Genomic DNA, 21244 nt, shown 5'->3' with positions numbered 1-21244 from the left:
AACCTTGGATACTTCATACGGAAATATCATTGAAGTACCAGTTTGGATCCAGTCGAATGCTATAAAATCTTATACAATTATTCCCCCAGTTATATAAAACAGGGTTACAGTGACTTTTTCTAATTTGTTGTTTTGCCAATCATGTATATTATTCCTCGAGAGAGTAAATATCAAATATAACATTCGCAGTCTTCTTATTTGCAGCCTCTGAAAACAAAGGCCTAGAAAAGGCCACAGTCTCAAGACATCGCGCACATTGATGGGAAGAAAGGATCAATCGGTCTTTCTGCATGCCATTCTTATTTGATGCGCGGGCAAGAACGTACAACCTCCCAACGAGACACGGTGCATATCAATAACAAAGGATGCAGCGCAGGAATTTTTTATGCTCCTGGCGGATATTGCGCCGCTCCTCATCTAATTCACCACATAAACCAGGATAGGGGGCCTCATGGCTCTGTTTTCTGGCGTTGACTATATGACAAACGTTCAAATCCAGCACCCACCCTGGATGCTATTCGCCTTGACCGAGCACTGTATTCACCTTATATAACTATCTAGCCGCCCTACACCGTCCGTTTCTTCGCTCACACCCAACCGGACAAGATACAGTATCGTCAAACTGCCACGCAAAGTACGGATCTGTCTCATTTGAGAGGACATCGCCAATCAAGAACGTGCTAGATGGTAGGTCCCCAGACGCAGCAAATACTTCTGCAGAGGAGAGGTGGATCTGTCCCCATCCGTAGTCAACAAGAGCGTCGATAGACGTGCCGTAGATATACTCCTTGAATCCAGTCCAGCGAACTGCCGAGGCGCACTGTCATATCCCTTGTCAGCACAATACAAGAATTGAATAGTGAAATAATGCTTACCATTGGACAGCTCTCAGCATTCGTATACAGACTGAGATCTGTAAACGCGGCTAGGGTTTCTGCGGGCGTGAGCTGGAAGCGTCCGGTTGGATCTTGCAGCACGTCTGAGCAGTTGAGTATAGCTGCTATTTCTCCTATTTATGGGCCTAAGATTAGAAAAATAGTGATTATGTGTGGTGTAGCAGGACACACCATGTAGGATCTGAGTTCCCGTCCTAGTACCGCTGTTCACGCCCGTACAAATCAAGTCACCGAGGCCATTGTCACCTGTGTGGTTGACGATCACAGTGGCAAAGGCTGCGAATGGACATGGCGAGGGGCTGTCTAGTAATGCCTGTTGCGTTTGGCGCATCCAGTACTCTCGAGTTGACTTGGGGATGGTGATGTTGGAGTCGAAGTGCGGGGTTCTCACGGTGAGTTGGGGATGGGGCGTGGCATGGTGGACAGCTTGACTGAGTGGCAGCAGGAATGAAAGAAATGAAAGACATGAAGAACGGAACATTTTCCCTAAGTACATGGTGTGGTAAGAGATCACAAGTAAGGTTCGTGTCGCTTGGGGTTCTTGGAATGTATGAGATGTTAAGTTCATGTTGAGTTGGGGTAGGTGGCTGATTGGTTGATGCTACTCAATTTTTGCCCCAAGAGATGCTGCAGGTGGCAATAATGACTGTAGGTACATTTCACTCTTGGAAAAGGGGCTGTTGAAAGTATCCTGCAACGAGGGCCACAGCTAATGGATTTACAGATTTGATGTCTCATGCCCTCCATAACTATAGACCGCATCACGTAGTACAGGTACTCTGGCGAGGACTTCGAATTCAAAGATTACTGATACGTGGAAATAGGTCAAGTCTCGCTTTGCAAGCACTGGTGTCTTAGAGAGACATGCTGTAAGTGGAGTTAGAAGACTGTGAAGCAGTTTCATCGGTGAATCGGTTATTGAAGGAGACTTAGGTTTATAGCTGATTGGTCAGACGGAAGAGGAGGTAAATGAAAATAACCTTGGAAGAGAGCTGGGATGATGGAAATAGGGGCGAGACTTGCTAGTAGCGTAATCTTGTATGAGTCTAGAGTGAAACATCGCGGCTTCTGAAAGATGTATAACATTTCAGGTTATTGGTACAAGCATTTAATGCAGTTTATCGAAATACATACATGACCAAAGCCACGCAATTGTGTACACTTGTTGTAATCTTGTGGCCCACTTGGTGCGAAAGAAATGCGAGAACGAGACTCAATGGCCGAAAATAATTGGTGCTCCCCTAATTCCTCCCTGTTGGGCGTTGTAGCTCACCCCATCCACTTTCAACCCATGCTCGTTCAACAGCAGGATTGTGTCACCTGGTCCGAAAGACGACAGTTCGGAACCTCGAACGGCTGATCGGTTCGAGGCTTGAGCGCGGCGTCGCGAGGGAGCATTTGCACATCGCCAGCCATGTTGCTGATTGACCACGAATCCAGATAAACAGATCGGTTGGTCCGGTTCGACAAGGTCACAGATTTTCGCCTAGTACCCGGGCCCGGCGGATTGACACAGGCTTCCTGGATTACCACCGACTCTTCGACAATGTCAGGTCGCAGGATATCGCTCCAGCAGACCCCTGAAATTGCATGGCCGGTTTTGTCGTCTGTGTGGACTGCCTGAGAAGCAAAGGCTAGGAAGACACCGAGCCATTCCCCTGAAGCTTTGAAGTGGAAAAGAAGGCTTCCATCCTGGTAAACTCCGTCGTCGCCATGAAACTGGCGGCTGTTGCCCTGGTTCATGTGGATGTTGTGGATTTCGTGTTCGGTGTGGAATCGAGAACCGAAGACGTAAACTGTTGCATTCTCGTCGGCCGCCTGCTTGATATTCGGCTCCAAAACGTCGATGATAGTACTAAATTGACCGGGAATATCATGAGGAAGGAGTCGGCCGTTGGTTGTATTGAACAGGCTATTTCGGATGTAGTCCAAGCCAAATTCTTTAGGTTCATTCTTGTCCAATGGATGGAATCCCAGGTCAAGTCTGTCGAGTTTGTCGATGAGCGGGTTCAAATCGATCTGGTGGTTAACCCAGTAGACGAGTCGCGAATCGCGCGGTTCTCCGGATTTGACGTTGATCGCTGCTCGACATAGTCCTGGGATCTGTCTGTCGCGGTGACGGAAACTGGGATCGTATTTGGGTTCTCTAGATTCCTGATCGTGGAAGTATAGCGAGAGCTGGGGGGACTTGGGGTCGTCCTGGCGCTGCTCGACGGTGTACCTGACGACGTGGCCTTTCCATACGCCGTAGTTGTCAACAGGCATTGTGGATATTGATTATTGCGCCAACATTGTTGTTGATGGTTTCGAAGATGGACCGTCACATTCCAGGATGGACAAGATAATTATACCCTGTCCGTTAGAGGTCGATGATCTCATCTGGGAAGAGGATGCATTTGAGTCATCCAAATACGCGGTCGCAGAGTGTAGAAGGTTGGGGAGGGACCGAGGTGGAAACCATTAGATACACAGTTATTGCCGTCTGACTGGCCGGGCGTGGGTGCCGGACATTGAGATCCAGCCATACACTCCCTGTGGGTACCTGAGTCGTAGACTCAAAATCAAGATCTAGGATTCAGGTGATGAATCATATATACGGAGGCTTGTGACCCCAACGTTGGGATAGAGTTGTCTTTGCGATGTTGAGCCGTGGATGGTCTGCTGAGATTCCAGGGGGGTGTGCGGGTAGGTCACGTGCTCGACCTAACCAATGAGAGGCGAATATACAGACATGCCTTGATATTATGCAGCGTTATACCGACCCCCGCTTTTTATGCGCTCCTTCGGCGACCACCTGCTTCGCTTCACCTCCAACATTCATCGTCTTCCACCTTCAGTACTCCTGGTTCCTCATGTCGCGGACTTTGGGAGCAAACTAATGTTCTCAGTCCGAGTTATTCATACCTTCTACAAGTACACCTTCACATAGACAATCCTTGAGTCGTGATGAGGTGGCTGCGGGGAGATGACCGCCCCGCTTCCCCCGCAGAGAGCGAGGAGCCGCTGCTCAACGACGATGAACATACCCCACGCCCCAGTCAAGACGAGGAGCGCGCAAAACGACAGGCTCGTGTTGCAGCTACGCGCACTCGTATCCTCATTCTTTCTCTTCTTCTCACAACCAGCGTCGCCGCCCTCGTCGTGCTCATCTATCTCCTTACATCCCATAGACTCACCCCGTCCGAACCTTCTAAACCTCCCCATCGACCACTTAAGGACACCCCAATCAAGAATGTTGTCGTTCTCGTGCAGGAGAACCTCTCTTTTGATGCCATCGCCGGCGGCCTAACCTACAACTCAGACATCGACAACCTCGTCAACCGCACTTTCTGCAACCCCGCGAACAACATAGACCCCTCCTCGCCGCTCGTTTGCGCGAAGCCCATCGCCAAGAATGTCGCTTCTGACGATCCAGATCATAGTATTGCTGGAGGAAACTATCAGGTCTATGGGACAGATCATCCAGACCTCTCGGTCCACCGCCCAACAATGGACGGCTTCGTGACGGAGCAGATCCGCTCCTACGGAATAAACGGGGACCTTTCCCGCGCAGCGGAGGTGATAAACTACTATACCCCGGAGCACGTCCCTGTTTTCAATAGTCTTGCAGAAAACTATCTCCTCTTCGATAAATGGTTCGCATCCGTACCTGGCCCCACGAATCCCAACCGCGCGTATCTCACGTCGGGAACATCGCACGGTCATGGGTGGAACGATCCTGGCTTTGACGCCTCTGCCCTCCCCCAGCTATCCATCTTCGAACAGCTCTCAGCTGCGAACATAAGCTGGACGAACTATCATAATGCCACCGGCTTCGCCCCGGACGCGATGTTCTACCGCTGGACCGTGAACTCGGGCCACTCAAAGACACATGTCAAACCCCTTTCGCAATTCTACGCAGACGCAAGGTCTGGTACTTTACCTAGATTCACGTGGATCAACCCGGAATGCTGCTCATATATGTCCTTTCACCCGCCGTCACCTGTAAATCTGGGTGAGGAATTCGTCAAGAGCATTTACGAGGCGATTCGAAATTCACCGCACTGGAACGAGACACTCTTCATTTACACATTCGACGAACACGGTGGATTTGCGGACCATGTCCCACCACCCGAGAACGTTCCACCGGGCGACTCAATCCCGTATACAGAAGTCGCGAAAGACGGAAAGACGACGACATTTCATTTTGATAGACTCGGAATTCGGGTTCCGACGATCTTAATCTCGCCGTGGGTCGAGAAGGGTGCTGTTGAGAATTCGCCGTCGAAGCCTAAGAACACGAATAAACATAAAGGCAATGAGGTGGGTGATTACAGTGCTGCGGAGTACAGTCATACATCAATCTTGAAGTATGTCGCCGAGTTGTGGGGCTTAGATATCCTGGGACCGAGGGTCGAGTGGTCTCCCTCGTTTGGGGATCTGATTACGGATGCGTTTAGAGAGGATACACCTGCTGAGTTGCCGGAGCCGGTGATTTTTTGAACATTTACATATCTATATATCCAGACCACTGCAGAGACAGTTGGATCGAAGTCCGCTCAGATGTTTCAGGCGTTTTGTTGTAAATCTTGACGATAGATGGCTAGAGCTACAGCTATAGGTACAGCTAAGATACAGTAAATGAACGACGATATGCACATACACGTACATATGAATCAAAAAAGAGAAGAAAGGCAAGAATCGCGCCTGCTAAAATACCTCCAACAATCCGTACACAGCAGAGGTACGGTACCCGATACAAGACGTACGAGATAATGAATGCTAAAAAAAAACTTCATCATCTCCCCTCGGGACTACACAAAATCAACAAACTCAACTCCTAAACATCAACGCATTAGACATCAATCATTAACCTTCCAAAGGTTTAAGGATGTAAGGAAATTATAGTAAGAAAACAATCAAAGTCTAGATCTAAGAAAATCATCCCCATACCAAGTCTCCTTAATAAAGTCCGCGCAGCGCTCCCCGATCCCATACGCCGGCATCTGCGTGTGCCCGCCATGGAGCGTCGGCATGACGCTGCAGTCTGCGACGCGCAGGCCCTTGACGCCCCGGACGCGGAGCTTGTTGTCCAGCACGGCGGAGCGGTCGTTGGGATTGCCCATTGCGCAGGTGCCGGCTGCGTGGTAGCCTGGTGGGTTTGGTTAGTGAGTGAACTAGGAAAGGGGCTTATGTTGTTTTATGGGGCAAAGGGGAAGAGAAACGTACAGGTTGTAGCGTGCTGCTTGACATATGGGATCCATTGTTCCCTCGTTGTGTAGGTGTGGTGGTTGAGGTTCGCGGGCCACGATCCCTTGACGATGTTCTTTGTTCCGGCGCCCTTGGTGACGATTTCGTTGGCGAAGCGGCACGCTTCGGATAGGACGAGGACGTCCATCGGGTCTGCGAGGTAGTTGCAGTCGATGACTGGGTTGACACTGGGATCCTTTGACTCCAGGGTTACAGTCCCGCGGGACTTGGGCGCGAAGAGTTCCGCGATGATCGAGAACGCGTGCTTGTGGTCTACGGGGAACTGGTCGTTCTGCTTGGGGCCTCCGTATGTCTCTGTGGAGAAGAACTCGATGTTTGGTTGTTTCGGGGTGAGGCCCATTGGGTCGCGGCCTGGTTCGCGGGGTGCATCGCGCCAGAGGGGCTCGTCTTTTAGGCGGTCGTCGAGACGGGCGAAGGCGAAGGAGCCGAAGGGGAAGGTGGAGAGGAAGCCGGTCTTGTGCTCTTTGTACTCAGCGTAGGTTTTGTCGAAGCTGTCGTCGTGGTAGACTTTGTGGCAGTTTGTGAGGCCGGGGGTTTCGGTTTCGTAGAACATGAAGACGATCTAGCAGGTTAGAGTTGGCTTGGGAAGAAGTTCTATAGGTAGTCTTACGAGATGGTCCATGAGGTTCTTTCCGACGCCCGGCAGGTCTACCTTGGTCTCGATTCCGAATTGGGCGAGCTCGTCGCGGGCTCCGATGCCCGAGCGCATTAGGATGGCAGGGCTGCAGTAGGCGCCACCAGAGACGATAACTTCTTTCCGCGCGTAGAAGGTCTTGCTTGTGCCATCTGCTGAGCGGGTGACGGCGCCGACTGCGCGGAGGCCGTCTGAGGTCTGTTCGAGTAGGACGCGGTCAACGGTTGCGTCGGTTTGGATGGTGATGTTGGAACGGTCGTACTCCTTCGTGATGAAGTCGGCGGCCGTCGTGCGGATGCCCTTGTGGACGGTTCGGGGGACATGGCCACACCCGTGAGGAATTTCGCCGGTTGTAAACATGTCGTGGTGGAGAGGAAGACCTTGATCGACGAAGGAGTCGATTAGACGGTCTGCGATGGGAGCGAGGTCGTGGGGTTCGGTATGTAAGGGGCCGGAGTAGCCGTGTGCGGACTTTTCTTCCTTGAACCAGGGCTTGGAGTGGAACGTTTCAGACTATACAGTCAGCATGGTCGTGCATCAGCTTTTAGAATGTGTACCTTGCTCATGGCGCCAAAGAACTCCTCGCCACTCCACCCTTCCAGCTCCCAATCATCGTAGTCCTGCTTGGCTCCTCGAATGCACAGTGTGCCATTGCATCCACTGCTGCCTCCGAGAAAACGGCCGCGACTGAGCTTGACTTGACGGTTGTCGACACCGGACATAGGCTTAGTGACCAGGTTCCAGTCTGTCTCGGAGTCGAAGTTGTTGGACCATCCACCGGCCATGTGCACATTCTCAAGGTCGCGGTTGTGCTGACCAGCTTCTAGTAGTAAAACACGAACATTCTTGTTTTCAGCGAGCCGGCCAGCGACGACGCATCCTGATGTTCCTCCTCTGCTGAAGTTAGATGATTGTACGTCATGTGCGACGGTAGACGTACCCGCAGACAATGTAGTCGTAGGTGTTCTCTCGATCCTCGATAGAACCCATTTTGATCGCAGCGCTCAAATCAATAGACAGATTATGTTGGGAGGACAAAAGTACAATTGCAGACGAGAGAGGTGGCGCATATGCCCCTTTAAACCGGTGTGGTCGTCGGCCCATGAGGTTAGAAGCATGAGGGGCAGCGGAATGGGTGGTACAATGGCCGCAACAGGTTACAGTGTCCACTTCTCCACGACACCAGTGCAAAGGAGTGGATGGCCATGACTAGAGCAGTTACAATACCTAAGTTAGTTGATCAATTAGAACACCTAGTACCCCAGACTCAGAGTGCGGAAATAGCTGCTTCGATTCCGCTCATGCGGGGTAAGCTTCTGGGGAATGCCCTTCAACCCTCGGGTCCGTTCTTCTCCGCTTTGTTTCCGCTGTTTGTCCATCTTCAACAATCTCATTGTCATTGCAGTGCTGAAGTGACTGAAAAGTGACTGAAAGTCGTCGGCATCAGCATAAGGCCTCGAATCTCGAGTGGAGTATACTCAGACAGTAGCGGACGCATTCAAGTGGACCGTTTCCACCGCGGTCCTTCCTTCGTCGCAGGAACAACGCTTGCAACGTATCTTAGGCAGGGATTATTAGATTATATCAAAAGTACTCCATCTCGGGCCAACGGGCCACTCGGGAATGACCGTCTCCCGGCTGTGGCTTTAGAATCAATATTACTACCAAGACCTTCCCCGGACTTGGAGCTACTAATCAGAAAATAAGGGTGAGCTTTCCCCGGACATCATTGGAGTTATAGTTTCCTCACACACACTGACGAACATCGGCAGCTTTTCCCTCATTCTCGTCGGGGACTTCCTGCAGCTCACGACAGGGATATAAAATCTCTCATCCGCCAAGACGCAGGCTATTTCCCTTTTCGGTCGGTCGCTGACAGGGATTCAGACAAGTCCACTGGCGTCGATTTGATTAACAGCTCATATCGAACGATGCTCCTACTTGGCAGGCCTTATTTCTGCCGTCGATCCCAACGGCATCTCCGTTTCCATTAATAACGGTTGGCTATGCTGATATGCGCTCTTCGATACTTGAACCCCCTGCGCCGGTGGAGTTTTGCGGCACAGCACCGGACATTCACCGTCTCCCGCGGTCAGGCAACCCACTGCGGATTTCCACAATTCAACGGGCTGTCAACCAGAGTTGCGAGTCGCGATTGTTGCTTTATTAGACGGCAAGCCTCGCTCTAGGCGAAATGTCCCTGCTGAAGCCGATCGTCACCAAGTAGGCCCTTTAGAGGTGGTACAATCTGACAGGTCTGGGGCGTTCCAATAGTGATCTGCTTGAAAAGCCCTTCTACCAATAGAAATCAGGGGTAGCCACAGAACGCAGGCTGAAGAGTGAACCTGCATGGGCGAGAGAATTTAATGTGCTGTCCCATCCTCGACCATGTGGTCGGGTCCAGTTCCTTACCTCACGCTGAAGCAGTCCATCTCGCTTGATGCTTGGATAGCTGCTGTGCTGCTGTGCCACCATGGCGTCTGCGACACCCTTCCAGAAGGAAGCCTGGACCGAATATGGCATTGGCGTTGTGGTCATTCTTTTTCGCCTCTTCGCGCGCTTCAAGGTCGTCGGAATCAAAAATTGGCAGGGCGATGACTACTTTTCCATTATCTCTCTCATATTCTGGACGGTACATACACTCTGAATGCAGTTCTGGACGTAAGACTAATTCCACCAGGCCGAACTGGCCATGCTGGAGCTGATCGGTCAACATGGCACGAACATCGGCTGGTCGGACGAAGAACGAGCGGCCTTTTCACCCGAGCAAGCAGCTAGTCTTGTCTATGGATCAAAGTGTCTGATTGCGGGGTGGACATGCTATGTCACTTTGATCTGGTCGCTGAAAGCTTGTATGCTTTTCTTCTATAACCGCCTGACGTATGGCTCCATTGTCTCTCTCTCGCATTTCCCCGTCAATCCTAACAGAAGACAGACTCGGACTGATGCAGCAGAAGCTCGTCAAGCTCAACGCTGTTCTCTGCGCAGCCACCTATGTCGCCGTCATCTTCACAATCTTCCTACACTGCCGACCGCTATCACGCCACTTCCAAGTCTATCCTGATCCAGGCCGTACGTCTATACATCTCTCAGTCAGGCAAGGCTAACCCTCGCAGTCAATTGCTCTGCAGACTATATCAACTACATCGTGATTGCAGTCACAAACGTGATGTTCGTACCCCCTTGCCATAAGTTTACCTCGACTAACCTCCCAGAACCGACGCAATCCTGCTATGCATCCCAATTCCCCTCCTCATGAAAGTCCGCCTCGCACTACGCCGGTACGCAGAGCCTACACCACGCACCAGTTACAACCCAAGCTAACCATATTATCAAATCACAGAAAACTCATCATCGGCGTTCTCCTCTGCGGCGGCGTCTTCGTCATGGCCGCAACCCTCCTCCGCTGCATCCTCTCCCTCCAAGACATAAACAGCATCAATAACAGCACCATCTGGGCGATTCGAGAAACGGTACCCCACGTTTCTACCCTTTCTAGCGTTCCAAGCTAACAGAGTGCTCCTATAGTTCGTCGCAATAATCGCCGTCAACGCCCCCTGCATAAAACCCCTCTTCAGCACAAGTACCTGGATCCGCTCTTCCTCCAAGGACCCCTCTTCCGGCCGCGAGGGGAAATCCGGCGGGACGAGCTTCGGGATGTCTGCGATGGGACGGTCGAAGCATACGCAGCTGGAGTCGACGAATACGAGTAGGCCGGGCAGGGGTAGTGATGAGTTTGGGATGTTGAGTGAGAGTCGGCTGGGGAGGACGCAGGTTGGTGGAATTGGAGGTGGTGGGAGTGGGGGTAGTCTTTCGGATGAGGAGGCTGCGACGGGCAATGTGGGTGGTGGAGGGAAGCAGAATGGGATTCAGGTTACGACTGTTTATGAGGTGAGGAGGGATGAGGGGAGATAGCTGGGGGTTCATAGAGGGGACAAAATTGTATACTTAGTAATAGACTGGGTCAAGGGAGTTTGTCATTATGAAAAGTGCTTCTGTTTGCATACTTCATGGGCTACGGAGTTCGATAACCTACATACAGCCCCAGTCCCAGTAAGTTGGATCCATGTTGAGCTTAGCTAGGGCTAAGAGAGCGCGTCCCTGGATTCAGGTCAGGCCGTATCAGCTGAGCATTGTGAGAAGGAGTCTGTCATGCACAGGGTTGAAATTTCATGGCCAAGGACTTCGAGTTCTGTTTTAACGCAAGCAACGGCATTGCTGTTATTGCCTCTTCCGCTCCCACCTGGGCACACTGCTTGCCACGACAGCAGCGAGCCATGACGGGAAACAACAAACATGAGATGTACGTCTGGGGTTTTCTTGTTAATGTGCTTGTAAATGGATTATTCTGATAAAGTTGAATAAACAGTGAAATCAATTAATAAAACATCTCCACCAGGTTAGCTGCACTGGCCTACGCACAAACACTGCACTATATTTTTACTATAGAAGGGGCGTGGTCACTGGTCAGCGGGGCAGGAGCCTACAGACAAACACTGCACTGCATTTTTAGTATAGAAGGAAGGGGCGTGGTCGGCGGGTGATGAATAAGTAAAAAGCAAAAAAAATACTGACAAGGGTGGGATTCGAACCCACGCCAAATTAATGACGCGGAAACTTGATGAGATCAAGAGGAGGGATCCGAATTGGAAGCCTTAACCGCGCGCCTTAGACCGCTCGGCCACCTTGCCTGTTGATGTAGATTTGCACCAGTTTTTGACACTATGTATCAATTTTCTATAAGGGCTGAAATGCAAGTTGCACGGGTTTTCGATGCGCTTGGGACAGCAATGATGATGGTTTGTATAGATATTCTGGCCGGTAATATTTTGTGTGTTGCTAAAATTTCAATATGCAATATTTTATTGTTAGTTTCCATGCTTATTCACTGCTAGTAGTAGGCCTGTTTCAATCCTCACTTTGTCCCTCATTCCCTATTATGTGTTAGTATATATTTGACCTCTGGACTGGTAAGAATAACCAATGAAGAATTCTTTATTATCCTACCAAGTCAACTAGAATTATTCATCTAGCCAGTACCCGTGGATGTACCAGGCTTCATGGATTAGTGGTTTTGAAGTCTTCTACTCTCCAAATGGTGTCTCCTAGCCGGCAACAGTCTACCACTAAGCATCGCTGTCCGACAAGTACATAAGACTAGGTAGGATGTTAATGTTTTCAGGTTCGTGGCGCTTAACCCGCTTCAGAACACGTATGTCGAGCTCAAAGCTCAGTGGGGGTTGAAGGAAGAAGAGATAGGGTTAGATTCATAGCCTTACCCCTTCCACCACGTGGAGTGAAAGACGTCCGGACAAAGCGCCACAAAGTCCTTTGTAGCACATTTAATATGTGCTGAGTCAGGTAATAATGGCAATTGTACTGCATAAAGAAGTCATAAGGTAATTGTCTGTCCAAAGAGCAGATTATTCTCGAAGTACATAAAACCATCGAATATCGCCGCTATAGATCACCCATTTCAACCAACCAACCAGACACACACAACAGTTTACAAAGAACAATCTACTAACGATCCAGACTTAACAGACTATATTCGAACAAACATGTCTTCAAACAACAACAGCACCTGCAGCAAATGCGGCCGCGTCTACTCCCCCGCCGGCCAAGGCGATTGCACCTTCTGCCCTGCGAATCACCCTTTCTGGAACGAAACTAGCGACTCTTCTCTCAACTGGTTATCGTCGACCAGAAACCCTCAATCCGCCGAGAGTGTTGAGCAAGGTAACAAGTTCCTCGCCAAGAGGGTTACCGAAGTAACCGAGGAGATCCAGCGCGCGATCAAGGGTAAGGGTGACGAGAGCGTAAGCGCTAACTTTCAGGACCTCACTGGGAAGAACACGTTTGATATTGAGCTGATGATTATGGAGAAGGAGAAGGCCGAGACGAAGATTATTGAGGAGATTCTGGGGAGGGCGTGGAGCGGTTTGGAAGGGAATGTTGAGATTGGTAGCTTGACGAAGGCACAGGGAAGGCTGTTGCAGGAGGCTTTGAGGGAGGTTTGGGAAAGGGTGACGAAGCAGTCCAGGGAGAGGTTGGAGGAAGAGAAGAAGGGGTTGCTAGAGAGGCTCGAGAGCTTGGAGAGGGGGGTTTAGATTCGAGGTGAGTGAGTTTGTCTGTCATTACCGTGAGTAAATCCTTTTGTTTTTTTTTGATTTTCAATATCCCGTCCAATCTCACTTTCACTACTCAATGCCGTATTCATAGTAGTAATGGGTGTTCTAAGGCCATGGCATACAGCCATAGTATGTGCCCTTGACAGGGGCTCTTCATGGTCAAGCCCAGTGTAGTGGGTGCAAGTGTCGGTGTAAGTAGAGTGTAAGCACAAGTAAAGAATTATTGAAACATATGATCCAACACTACCTTATTTAAATAAGCTGGGCTTGTAGCCCTCTAATACATGCAATTTTTTTAAGATCAGAACTGCGGCCGCCTCAGTCTCAACCGAAACGATTCAGTGCGGTGTATCTTCTCTAACATGGCACCAGGCATGCATAGGATAGACTCCCAGTATAATCATCCAAATTTGTGATTGTACAAGCACAATAGAGTCCAACAAAACTCTATTCCCACAGCTACACATAACCTTACCAAGAGGCAGATAAACCGCGCATAGATGCTGATTTTCTTGTGAGTAGGGCCCAACTACAATTCGAACGTTCTCAACGCCTCCCTCATTTCCTGAGTAGAGCTTTGGTGGATACCATCACTGGACTGTCTGATGAGCCTATGATTGACTAAATTATTATTCTAGGTCCCCTTCAACCTTTCTTTCTGTTATCCGCGTTCATGAGGCGATTCGGGTAGTTACAGGGCAACTTTGACTTTCCCGTCATTCAGTTCCATGCACTCTCATTGGTGAGTGACTTTCAATCTATGAGACGATCTCTTCCATTTGGCTCAATGTAGTTACTAACTCAATAGATTTTCGTCTTGGGTGAGGACTAAATCTGGCTAATGGGGATGTCCTGATTCTATCTCTAGCCTCAATGAAGTAACAATTCCCTGGAACCGCATACAAAACGTGGATAGATAGAAAGCATTGAATGTAAGTCACATGGGCGTGGCAAAGAATTAGATTGCGAGGAGTGTAATTTCTTTCTCTACTTGATACTATCTTGTTGTATATCGTTTCTCCTATTGTTGCAGAAGGAATTTGGAGCATTTTTGAAAGGACTGTAAGACACTGCTTTGTCCGATGTAGGAGTGCAAAGCGCGCAGAATGAAAGCCGTGGCCGTGGTTGTGCCATATACATAAAGACTGGGTCTAAGGCTTTGTACTCCTTTTCTCATGTGTATGCCTTTGTCTGAACATGTTTACTTGTCTATTTATTCGGCTTCGGAGTCCTACCAGATAGACCCATCATCACACAGATCACTCATCTTGACAAGACAAGCACAAGCCTCAGCAACCGACGAATATCCCAAACGACCCCCTAACACAATTATATTCTAAACAATCTTCAAAATGGCTCAACAATGCACCAACATCACCAATCTCTGCAACGACTGCCGAATCCAGTACGGTACAGTCTCCCGACAAGTCCCATTAATAGAACTCATTTGTCCCCAGGGCGTTTATCCGATTGTCTTCCAAGACACAATCTTGACCTACCCCGAGCAAGTCGTCGAAAGGACCCAAGCCCTGAAGTCGCGCCTGAGTAGCTTTTTCGGCCGTGACATCCACGTCCACGCTGTAATCCGGATCTCAAACGGCGACCCCAACTCTCCCGCAAAATGGTACAGACCCTACCGCGAGGAAACCCTCGGTTTGATGGGGACCCCCAAGCCCGTCACCAATAACTGGAGCAGTCAGATCAAAAGCCCCAGCTCGGGTTCATTTGCTGACAAGCATATCAAGGGCGGGTTTTTGATGTTGTCTGGTACGAAGGCGGCGTTCCAGCACGCCCGGACACGCAAGTATTCTAAGGTGCGCGATGTGAGTGTCCTTGTGGACTTTCCTTTTGCGGTGCAGGCTGGAGGTGAGATTGAGCATATTGTGGTTGATGTGCTCGGTTTCGGCCAGAACTTGAACATTGAGCATCCCAATGGGCCCTGTGCTAGCTTTGTTCGCTTGAATTGGTTTGCTAAGGCTTACCCGGAGACTGCTCACGTGGGCATGGAGCCTCATGCTTCGAGCTCGAAGAAGGTCGATGCGTGGTCTCGAGGAGATTGCTACGTTCGCAAGAAGAAGCATTGAGTCTTCTGACTCTGTGTACTGTTTTACTTGCGTCCTTTGGTATCTTGCCTTGGTTTACTTCCTCGTGTCGCTCGTTTCTTCGGGTCATAACCGTTGCAGTAGTGGCTGACTCTTTGGTTTGTCACGGCTATTTTATCCATCTCGCTATATATAGATCAATGCATTAATGCTTTGTCCCTACCTGTCTAAAAACCCGTCTGATTGTGAGGCTCCAGATTGCCTGTAGTCTAAACCCTCTTGCTTTGTCATCTGGATTTGATACAGAGTCTTTCCTGAGGATGGCACACAAAAGTGCGTACTTGTGCGAGGGATATCTCATAATATTAAAGTCAAGGAAGGGCATTGATCTAGAAATGCTGCTAGAGTGAGTCATAGATGGAAAGTGCTTGTAGGTACTAGTCTGCGACCCAGGGACTTCAAGACCGATTTGGACTACAAATAATTAGTACCGAGGTCGACACTAGCGGCTGCCTGTCGGATTAGTACAGCCAGTGCCCATTTTGAACGCCAAAGGACAGGATGTTGGGGGGTGGGGTGGGATCGGCTAGTGAGCCGTACTGGCAGATAGATTCTCAAACCATTGTTCTTGGTCTTTATAGGGAGTCGAAAGCCTAGTAGGAACCATATGGGAAATGTCGTATGTTTTTACTATATTTCGAGACGGTCCATTGTACGTCGCTTTATACACAAGCTTTACTTGAATTGGGCGATATTGAATACTACTTCTAGAGAGACACCCCTGAGAATCTGGAGAACTTCTGAAGCGATCGTTTTCTGCTCTGGTTAGATGACTTCCTATAAGTGCTGAGATTGAGCAACTAGATATACGCCCGAGAATCAATATCTTGGACTCTTTATGCTGATATCTGTCTATAACATCCCGGATCTTTACTTGTATAGAAACTTTGGAGTGCAAGATTGTCCAAATAAAAACAAAGAATATTTGATTCTTAGAAATGCGAGTCAGACATAAACTGAGAATGAGCGGCTTGCTACATGCTTAGGGCATGAAACACTGGCATAGACATCAAAAGCCCCAGATCAGGGAGAGTAAGGTGGAGGAGGGTCATTGTAAGCGTCCCCTTCATCAATTGCACGCCCTCTTTGAGGGACATTGTCCCCTTCATCAGTCGCACGCACTCTCTGAGGCCCACCCCACCCACTCGCAGTCCTGTCCCGTATAAACGCCGTATCAACAGCACTCAGTCCAGACCCATGATCATGCCACTCAGCGTTGGAATACAGCGCCAAGGACGAGAGTCTCTCGACCTTATGAGCCTCAAGATTGCGTGACACCACAAAGTTCCAAAGGAACCGAAGCACAAAGTGCATACCTGGCCCAGGCTCGGTCTGCTCGAAAAGCTGGACAATTGATGGCAGCCTCGCTTCCTGGATCGCAATATCCTTCATTTCGTACACCGTCTCAAAGGCGCTTCGCTCGCTGGCTACGCTCTGGCCACGCTGGAGTTGTCGCTGGTATTGGCGTGCTGAGACGCGGCGCGACCAGTACCAATCCCTCTTGGGGCCGCCGACTAGGCCGATACTGATGGCCCATCGCGGCTCATTGTCTGGCCGTTGGGCTGCAGTGGTCACAACGCAGAGATCGTATATCGGCATTTTGAGATGAGATTTGAGATGAGATGTGGAATGAGAGTTGGTTTGATGAGTGATGGGAGAGAGATGATGGTAGACAGGGTGTGCGTTGGGGTTTTATATACCTTTTCTCGTTGGATGTACCCCTGAGATTCGTGTAATCTGGTTGTCGCAAAGTCGCAGACAACAAAGGCTTCCATCTGAGACGTCTCGACTTCTTCACGAGGTAAGATATACTTCAGACTGTGCTAAATGATTCATTGTTCTTCATTCTTTGTATGGCTATTTAGCGAGACACTGACAATGGCCATGAAGAGCAGCCTTTGTTTTAACTTCGTACACTAGACTGAATTGAACTGGATGCATCTCTTAATTCTGCAGAGCGCTGCTATCATGTACATTGGTATTAGTGGTCCAGGCTTACTAGAGTAATTTGATCCTGGCTCAACTGAGCAGCCTTTCTACTTTGCCATCTGTAGGGCATAGTCTTCAGTCTAATCTCACAGAAAAGGCACCGAAATTGCTACAATGAATCATCACAGTAATACAAGAATAACATCTCATTCAGGCCATGGTATATATCAAACTAATAAATGAACACATGAGGCACGATAGCCTAATATCTAACTAGCCCTAACTACCAAGCAAGCCACACCCCATACCCAGCCCATCCCCAAAGAACAAACCTACCACCTAATCTCCCTAACATTACTCCAACTCCTCGTCGTCGTATTATCTCTCGAGCTCCACGCACTCCACCCCAAATGCCCCCTCTCCCACCCCGTATCCCAATGCACGCCGAACCCATGCAAGGAATTATAAACCATCCCACTCGTCTCGTGATTCGCCATTCCACTAACCCCGGGACCAGATATGGTCTCTCTCGTTGACGAGTTCACGTAGACTCGGTTTCCACACCATCCTGCCCGTGCGGTTCCGTTTGTGCTGATGTTCCAGTTTCCCCCACGGTTGTATTGCTGGATTGTGCGTGGGCGGCCGATTGTGCAGCAGGCTAGGAGGGTTGCGGCGACGGTTGAGACGGCGCCGAAGGCTGCACCGCAGGTGGCCGCAGCTGTGGAGGGGCAGATGGGGTGGCCTTGTTTGTCAGTCTGGCTTGGACTATCTGGTTGAGGGGTTAGAAGGTGTGGCATACCCAGGTTATCGGCCATCCTGGCGAAAGTGTATCCTCCGAGTGCATCTATTCCTACCGTGAAGATGGTGATAGGGACGTTGAATGCTGTACCTGGATCAGTATCGTGTTTAGGGCTATGGTACCTAGAAAGAAATAACCCACCACCATAATAGTACGCAAATGACACACAGAGCGGGACCGACGCCACAACCGCGGCAACGAGCAACTCAGTCGGTGCTAAAGGTTTCTATTAGCAATGCACACTCCATTAGACGATGTCTAAACTCACCCTGCTCACCAAGCCAAGCCGCAACCGCCGCCACAACAACCACATTACTCGCGAACGAAATAGCCAAAAGCAGTGGAAGAGCCATCATTGTTCCAACTACCCCAGGCAATCCAAGCGAGAATACCGCATATGAAGCCATAGAGCCCGCCTTCGCCACCCCGCCGATTACAGCCGCGTGGAGTAGTTTGCCTGTTAATGGCTGGTCGGACATATGGGCGCCTACTGCGGCGGCAGCGACAGCTGCCCCGGCCGTGACTCCGACATCGAAGGCCAGTGTTGCGAAGAAGATCGCGACTGAATACTGTTAGCTCTCAGGAACTGTGCAGAGGAAGGAATGTTTGAACGTGGTCACACACGCTGCGCTGGCAACCCGCGTCGCTCATTGTTTCCTAGCGACCAGGACTGGATCTGGCTATAGACACAGCGGTTTATCACTGCTCCTATTAGCTTCTAACAACTATGCATCTCCAAGGATCGAAATCTCAAGTACATACCGGAACTCATCGAGAGACTGTGCACACACTACGAGGGCACAAAGGACGACCGACATCTAAGGGGCAGCCGCATCATTTAAGCAATCCCATTTAGTCTTTGAGGCTTAGACACAAGTTACAATCACATGAAGTCTAGATACGGGTTTCTTCAGAGCATCGCCAATAGGAGGACATGCGCTTGTGAGCTTGTAGCTAGGCTGTTGACGAATACGAGATCCAAGGCCCGCTAGGATGGGCTCGGGCTTGTGCTGTGTTGAGCCGCGTGCTCACGCGACTCGGGAAATGAGAGCCCTCACTGTGGCACAGGATACGTAGAGACGTCTTGTTGATGAGTCGTCGAGTACGTATGTCTTTTGCTCAGTGTAGGGCCCTCTACCTACAACGGCATCTGTACAAGTATACTCCAACCCCGGATCCCTGACGCCAAGCAGAGTAATTTCTAAGAGTTTTCCGAAGTCAACGGTACTTGGAGGGTGAAGAGGTATAGTTTGCATTATTGCAGCTATATAGTTTAGGTCTAAGTCACCTAATTTCGACTTATCCATCCAAGACCACGTAGTATAATATCCATATAAAGCATCTATCATCAATCCAGTCGAACGTGCAGAACAAGCATCTAATGCGCCAATCGGAAGTCCAGCCTCTTGTTACCCTCATCCGTAGTCGTACTTAAATACTCGAGCTGCTGCTCCTCGCTCATGGCATTCCACTTCTTCTCACGCCGCTTGTTCTGCCAAACATAGTACGCCTTTGTCAGGAAGTAGAGGACAATGTTTGTAGAGATCAAGCCCACAAGAGCACGGTTTCCGCGTTTGTATCGAGGCTTGTCGTCCTCTCGGTAGATGTTCGATGCGATGATACCGGAGGATTGTACGCACATGTTGTACACGGCTGCGGAGACGGTGCGGGAGCGGACGGTGTTTGAGTTGCGTGAGTTCCAGCCGACTTGGATGGGGTGGGCTGTTTGGATTTGTCAGTTATTTACCTGCTGATAATAGGAAGGAAGGCGACATACCGCTTGGATACCCAAGGAATAGGGTCATGACTGCCCAGATGACCCACTTGTTTACAGTGTTGATGTCCACGACGTAGATGTAGATCACGAACGGCAGGGCCCAGACTTGACCGATCATGGAGACGAAGGTCAACTCATTTAACGCTTCGGCTGTATACGAGACAGCCACCATGCTGAAGATATGTAAGACTTCTCTAGGGATGGTGAGTAAGTTTGTCGTGAATGTATCGAAGCCTAGGCCGCGCAAGGTCAGGGTGAGATATTGGGCTGGGGTTGTCATGGGTGTTTGGAACATAAGACCGAGGACGTAGATAGGCCAGAGGTCGTAGTCGCAGAGACTCTTCCAGAGCAGTTTCGGTGTGATGGGTTCTCGATTGTGCATGGTCCCTTTGCTCGGATCATCGCGGATGACTCGGTTGACCATGATGACTTCCTCTCTATTGACAGTCAGAACCGTATACAGAGTTATAGGTGGAGTATAGTATACCTCTCGGTAAACCATCCCTTCTTACCACGCGCCCAATTAGCTGTTTGGCAGGGACCAGCGGGCATGAGGATAAAAGAAATGAGACCAATAATCAAAGTAAGAAGACCCTATTCTGTCAGTCAGCAGTTCAATAGTACCAAGGCAAAACATACCTCAAGAAGGAACAGCCACCGCCATCCGGCATGGCCATGTACACCACGAAGATGAAGCAATCCATAGGCAAGGAAGCTAGCACCAATATCGGCCATGCTCATGGCAGTCCAGAAGTATCCCAATCTGATCGTCATCTCGTGATGCTTATAAAAGTACGAGAGATACAGGATAATCTGCATTTAGTGTCAGCCAGATACTGCCTTCAAAGTTCCACGAGCACTCACATCTGGAATGAACCCTCCTTGTAGGATACCTAACAATGCTCGACAGGCGAGAAATGAGCTTCGTCCCTTCAGCGCAAACTGCGCCATGGCAACACCAGACCATAGGGTGATCTGTGCAGGAATCCATCTATCAGGGCCAATCCACTTGCTAACGAGCTGTGACGGCAATTCGGCGCAGAGGAATGAGAGCTTGAAGACCGTGTTTCCTAGGTTGAAGTCTTATCTTTGTTAGTTTTATTTTCCATACAAGGATTGAGTCGAAAGCGTACCGTTCGTGGTCATATTCAGGTCCTGAAGAAAATTGTCTGTGTTTGCCTGGCTGAGATTTGCCCTGTCCAACTCCAGCGCCATGAACATGATGCAAGCCCACACCATAATGCGCAAATCAATTTTGCGAACGAGCTTCTTCTCCTCGCCCCAGGTCCATCTCGCTGTGGGATCGAACCGATGCAAGTTCTCCCAGTCATCTCGTGGCTGGTACTCCTTTGCCGTCTCTGGGTTGTCGTATACTGATTGCTGGGTGGCAATGGCCTCGGGATCAACCTTGACCTTGCGCTGGAAGAAAAACTTGCGAACTTGCTCCTTCTCCCCCAGATCCGAGGTCAAGGCGATTGCCGTTGTCGCAGAGCTGGAGAGGCCATCGACCTCGGAGACCGTGGCCTTCGTCTTCGCGGGCTTATAGACCGTCGACATGGTTTCTAGGGATTTTCAAATCTCCTTCATAGGTTAAGTAATCAGATTCAAGAAGGCTCCGCGGAGATACAACAGTCTTATACAATGGACGGGCTGCTGATCTCCTCGATAGCTTGCTGGATCAGGTACCCTGAGTGCTCCGCGGAGATGTATTCATCTTATACAGCAG

The 21244-nt window shown here is 49.8% G+C and overlaps 9 protein-coding genes and 1 non-coding gene across 10 annotated transcripts; 5 read left to right on the top strand and 5 right to left on the bottom strand.

Annotated features, from left to right (window-relative positions):
- Positions 1-553: 553 nt before the first annotated feature.
- Positions 554-1392, bottom strand: BJY04DRAFT_214002 (nucleoside deaminase; the record flags this gene model as incomplete). The annotated part of the gene is made up of 3 exons (XM_073715090.1): positions 554-820; positions 876-1009; positions 1068-1392. 3 exons carry the CDS (start codon positions 1390-1392, stop codon positions 554-556), a joined length of 726 nt encoding a protein of 241 aa, XP_073575617.1.
- A 593-nt stretch (positions 1393-1985) lies between these two features.
- Positions 1986-3624, bottom strand: BJY04DRAFT_179221 (uncharacterized protein). The gene has a single exon (XM_073709871.1). The coding sequence runs from the start codon at positions 3159-3161 to the stop codon at positions 2196-2198; it is 966 nt and encodes a 321-aa protein (XP_073575616.1). The 5' UTR covers positions 3162-3624; the 3' UTR covers positions 1986-2195.
- Positions 3625-3737: 113 nt separating this feature from the next.
- On the top strand, positions 3738-5378 carry BJY04DRAFT_230080 (putative phosphatidylglycerol specific phospholipase; the record flags this gene model as incomplete). Its single annotated transcript, XM_073719212.1, has 2 exons — positions 3738-5158; positions 5213-5378. The coding sequence occupies exons 1-2, from the start codon at positions 3843-3845 to the stop codon at positions 5376-5378; spliced, it is 1482 nt and encodes a 493-aa protein (XP_073575615.1). The 5' UTR covers positions 3738-3842.
- A 416-nt stretch (positions 5379-5794) lies between these two features.
- BJY04DRAFT_213999 (GMC family oxidoreductase) lies at positions 5795-7770 on the bottom strand (the record flags this gene model as incomplete). Its single annotated transcript, XM_073715089.1, has 5 exons — positions 5795-6027; positions 6105-6708; positions 6757-7293; positions 7338-7674; positions 7721-7770. 5 exons carry the CDS (start codon positions 7768-7770, stop codon positions 5795-5797), a joined length of 1761 nt encoding a protein of 586 aa, XP_073575614.1.
- Positions 7771-7833: 63 nt separating this feature from the next.
- Positions 7834-8246, top strand: BJY04DRAFT_179218 (uncharacterized protein). Its single transcript, XM_073709870.1, has one exon. It carries the CDS (start codon positions 7980-7982, stop codon positions 8205-8207), a length of 228 nt encoding a protein of 75 aa, XP_073575613.1. The 5' UTR covers positions 7834-7979; the 3' UTR covers positions 8208-8246.
- A 466-nt stretch (positions 8247-8712) lies between these two features.
- On the top strand, positions 8713-10773 carry BJY04DRAFT_179217 (uncharacterized protein). Its single transcript, XM_073709869.1, has 7 exons — positions 8713-9412; positions 9461-9660; positions 9716-9852; positions 9897-9951; positions 9996-10061; positions 10124-10253; positions 10309-10773. Exons 1-7 carry the CDS (start codon positions 9254-9256, stop codon positions 10693-10695), a joined length of 1134 nt encoding a protein of 377 aa, XP_073575612.1. The 5' UTR covers positions 8713-9253; the 3' UTR covers positions 10696-10773.
- A 578-nt stretch (positions 10774-11351) lies between these two features.
- BJY04DRAFT_t18 lies at positions 11352-11471 on the bottom strand. Its single transcript has one exon. It is a non-coding gene; the product is annotated as a tRNA-Leu (tRNA).
- An 870-nt stretch (positions 11472-12341) lies between these two features.
- On the top strand, positions 12342-12890 carry BJY04DRAFT_213997 (uncharacterized protein; the record flags this gene model as incomplete). Its single annotated transcript, XM_073715088.1, has 1 exon — positions 12342-12890. The coding sequence occupies one exon, from the start codon at positions 12342-12344 to the stop codon at positions 12888-12890; it is 549 nt and encodes a 182-aa protein (XP_073575611.1).
- Positions 12891-14263: 1373 nt separating this feature from the next.
- BJY04DRAFT_213996 (uncharacterized protein) lies at positions 14264-14995 on the top strand (the record flags this gene model as incomplete). The annotated part of the gene is made up of 1 exon (XM_073715087.1): positions 14264-14995. The coding sequence occupies one exon, from the start codon at positions 14264-14266 to the stop codon at positions 14993-14995; it is 732 nt and encodes a 243-aa protein (XP_073575610.1).
- Positions 14996-19119: 4124 nt separating this feature from the next.
- On the bottom strand, positions 19120-21075 carry BJY04DRAFT_230078 (putative MFS transporter; the record flags this gene model as incomplete). Its single annotated transcript, XM_073719211.1, has 6 exons — positions 19120-19448; positions 19519-19955; positions 20006-20112; positions 20158-20331; positions 20383-20600; positions 20652-21075. 6 exons carry the CDS (start codon positions 21073-21075, stop codon positions 19120-19122), a joined length of 1689 nt encoding a protein of 562 aa, XP_073575609.1.
- Positions 21076-21244: the final 169 nt, after the last annotated feature.

The sequence above is a fragment of the Aspergillus karnatakaensis genome (genome assembly GCF_047715665.1).
Source record: "Aspergillus karnatakaensis strain CBS 102800 unplaced genomic scaffold BJY04scaffold_5, whole genome shotgun sequence".
NCBI classification, from domain to species: Eukaryota; Fungi; Ascomycota; class Eurotiomycetes; order Eurotiales; family Aspergillaceae; genus Aspergillus; species Aspergillus karnatakaensis.
The sequence above is the reverse complement of the archived record's forward strand: the minus strand, read 5'-3'. Positions and strand labels throughout refer to the sequence as shown.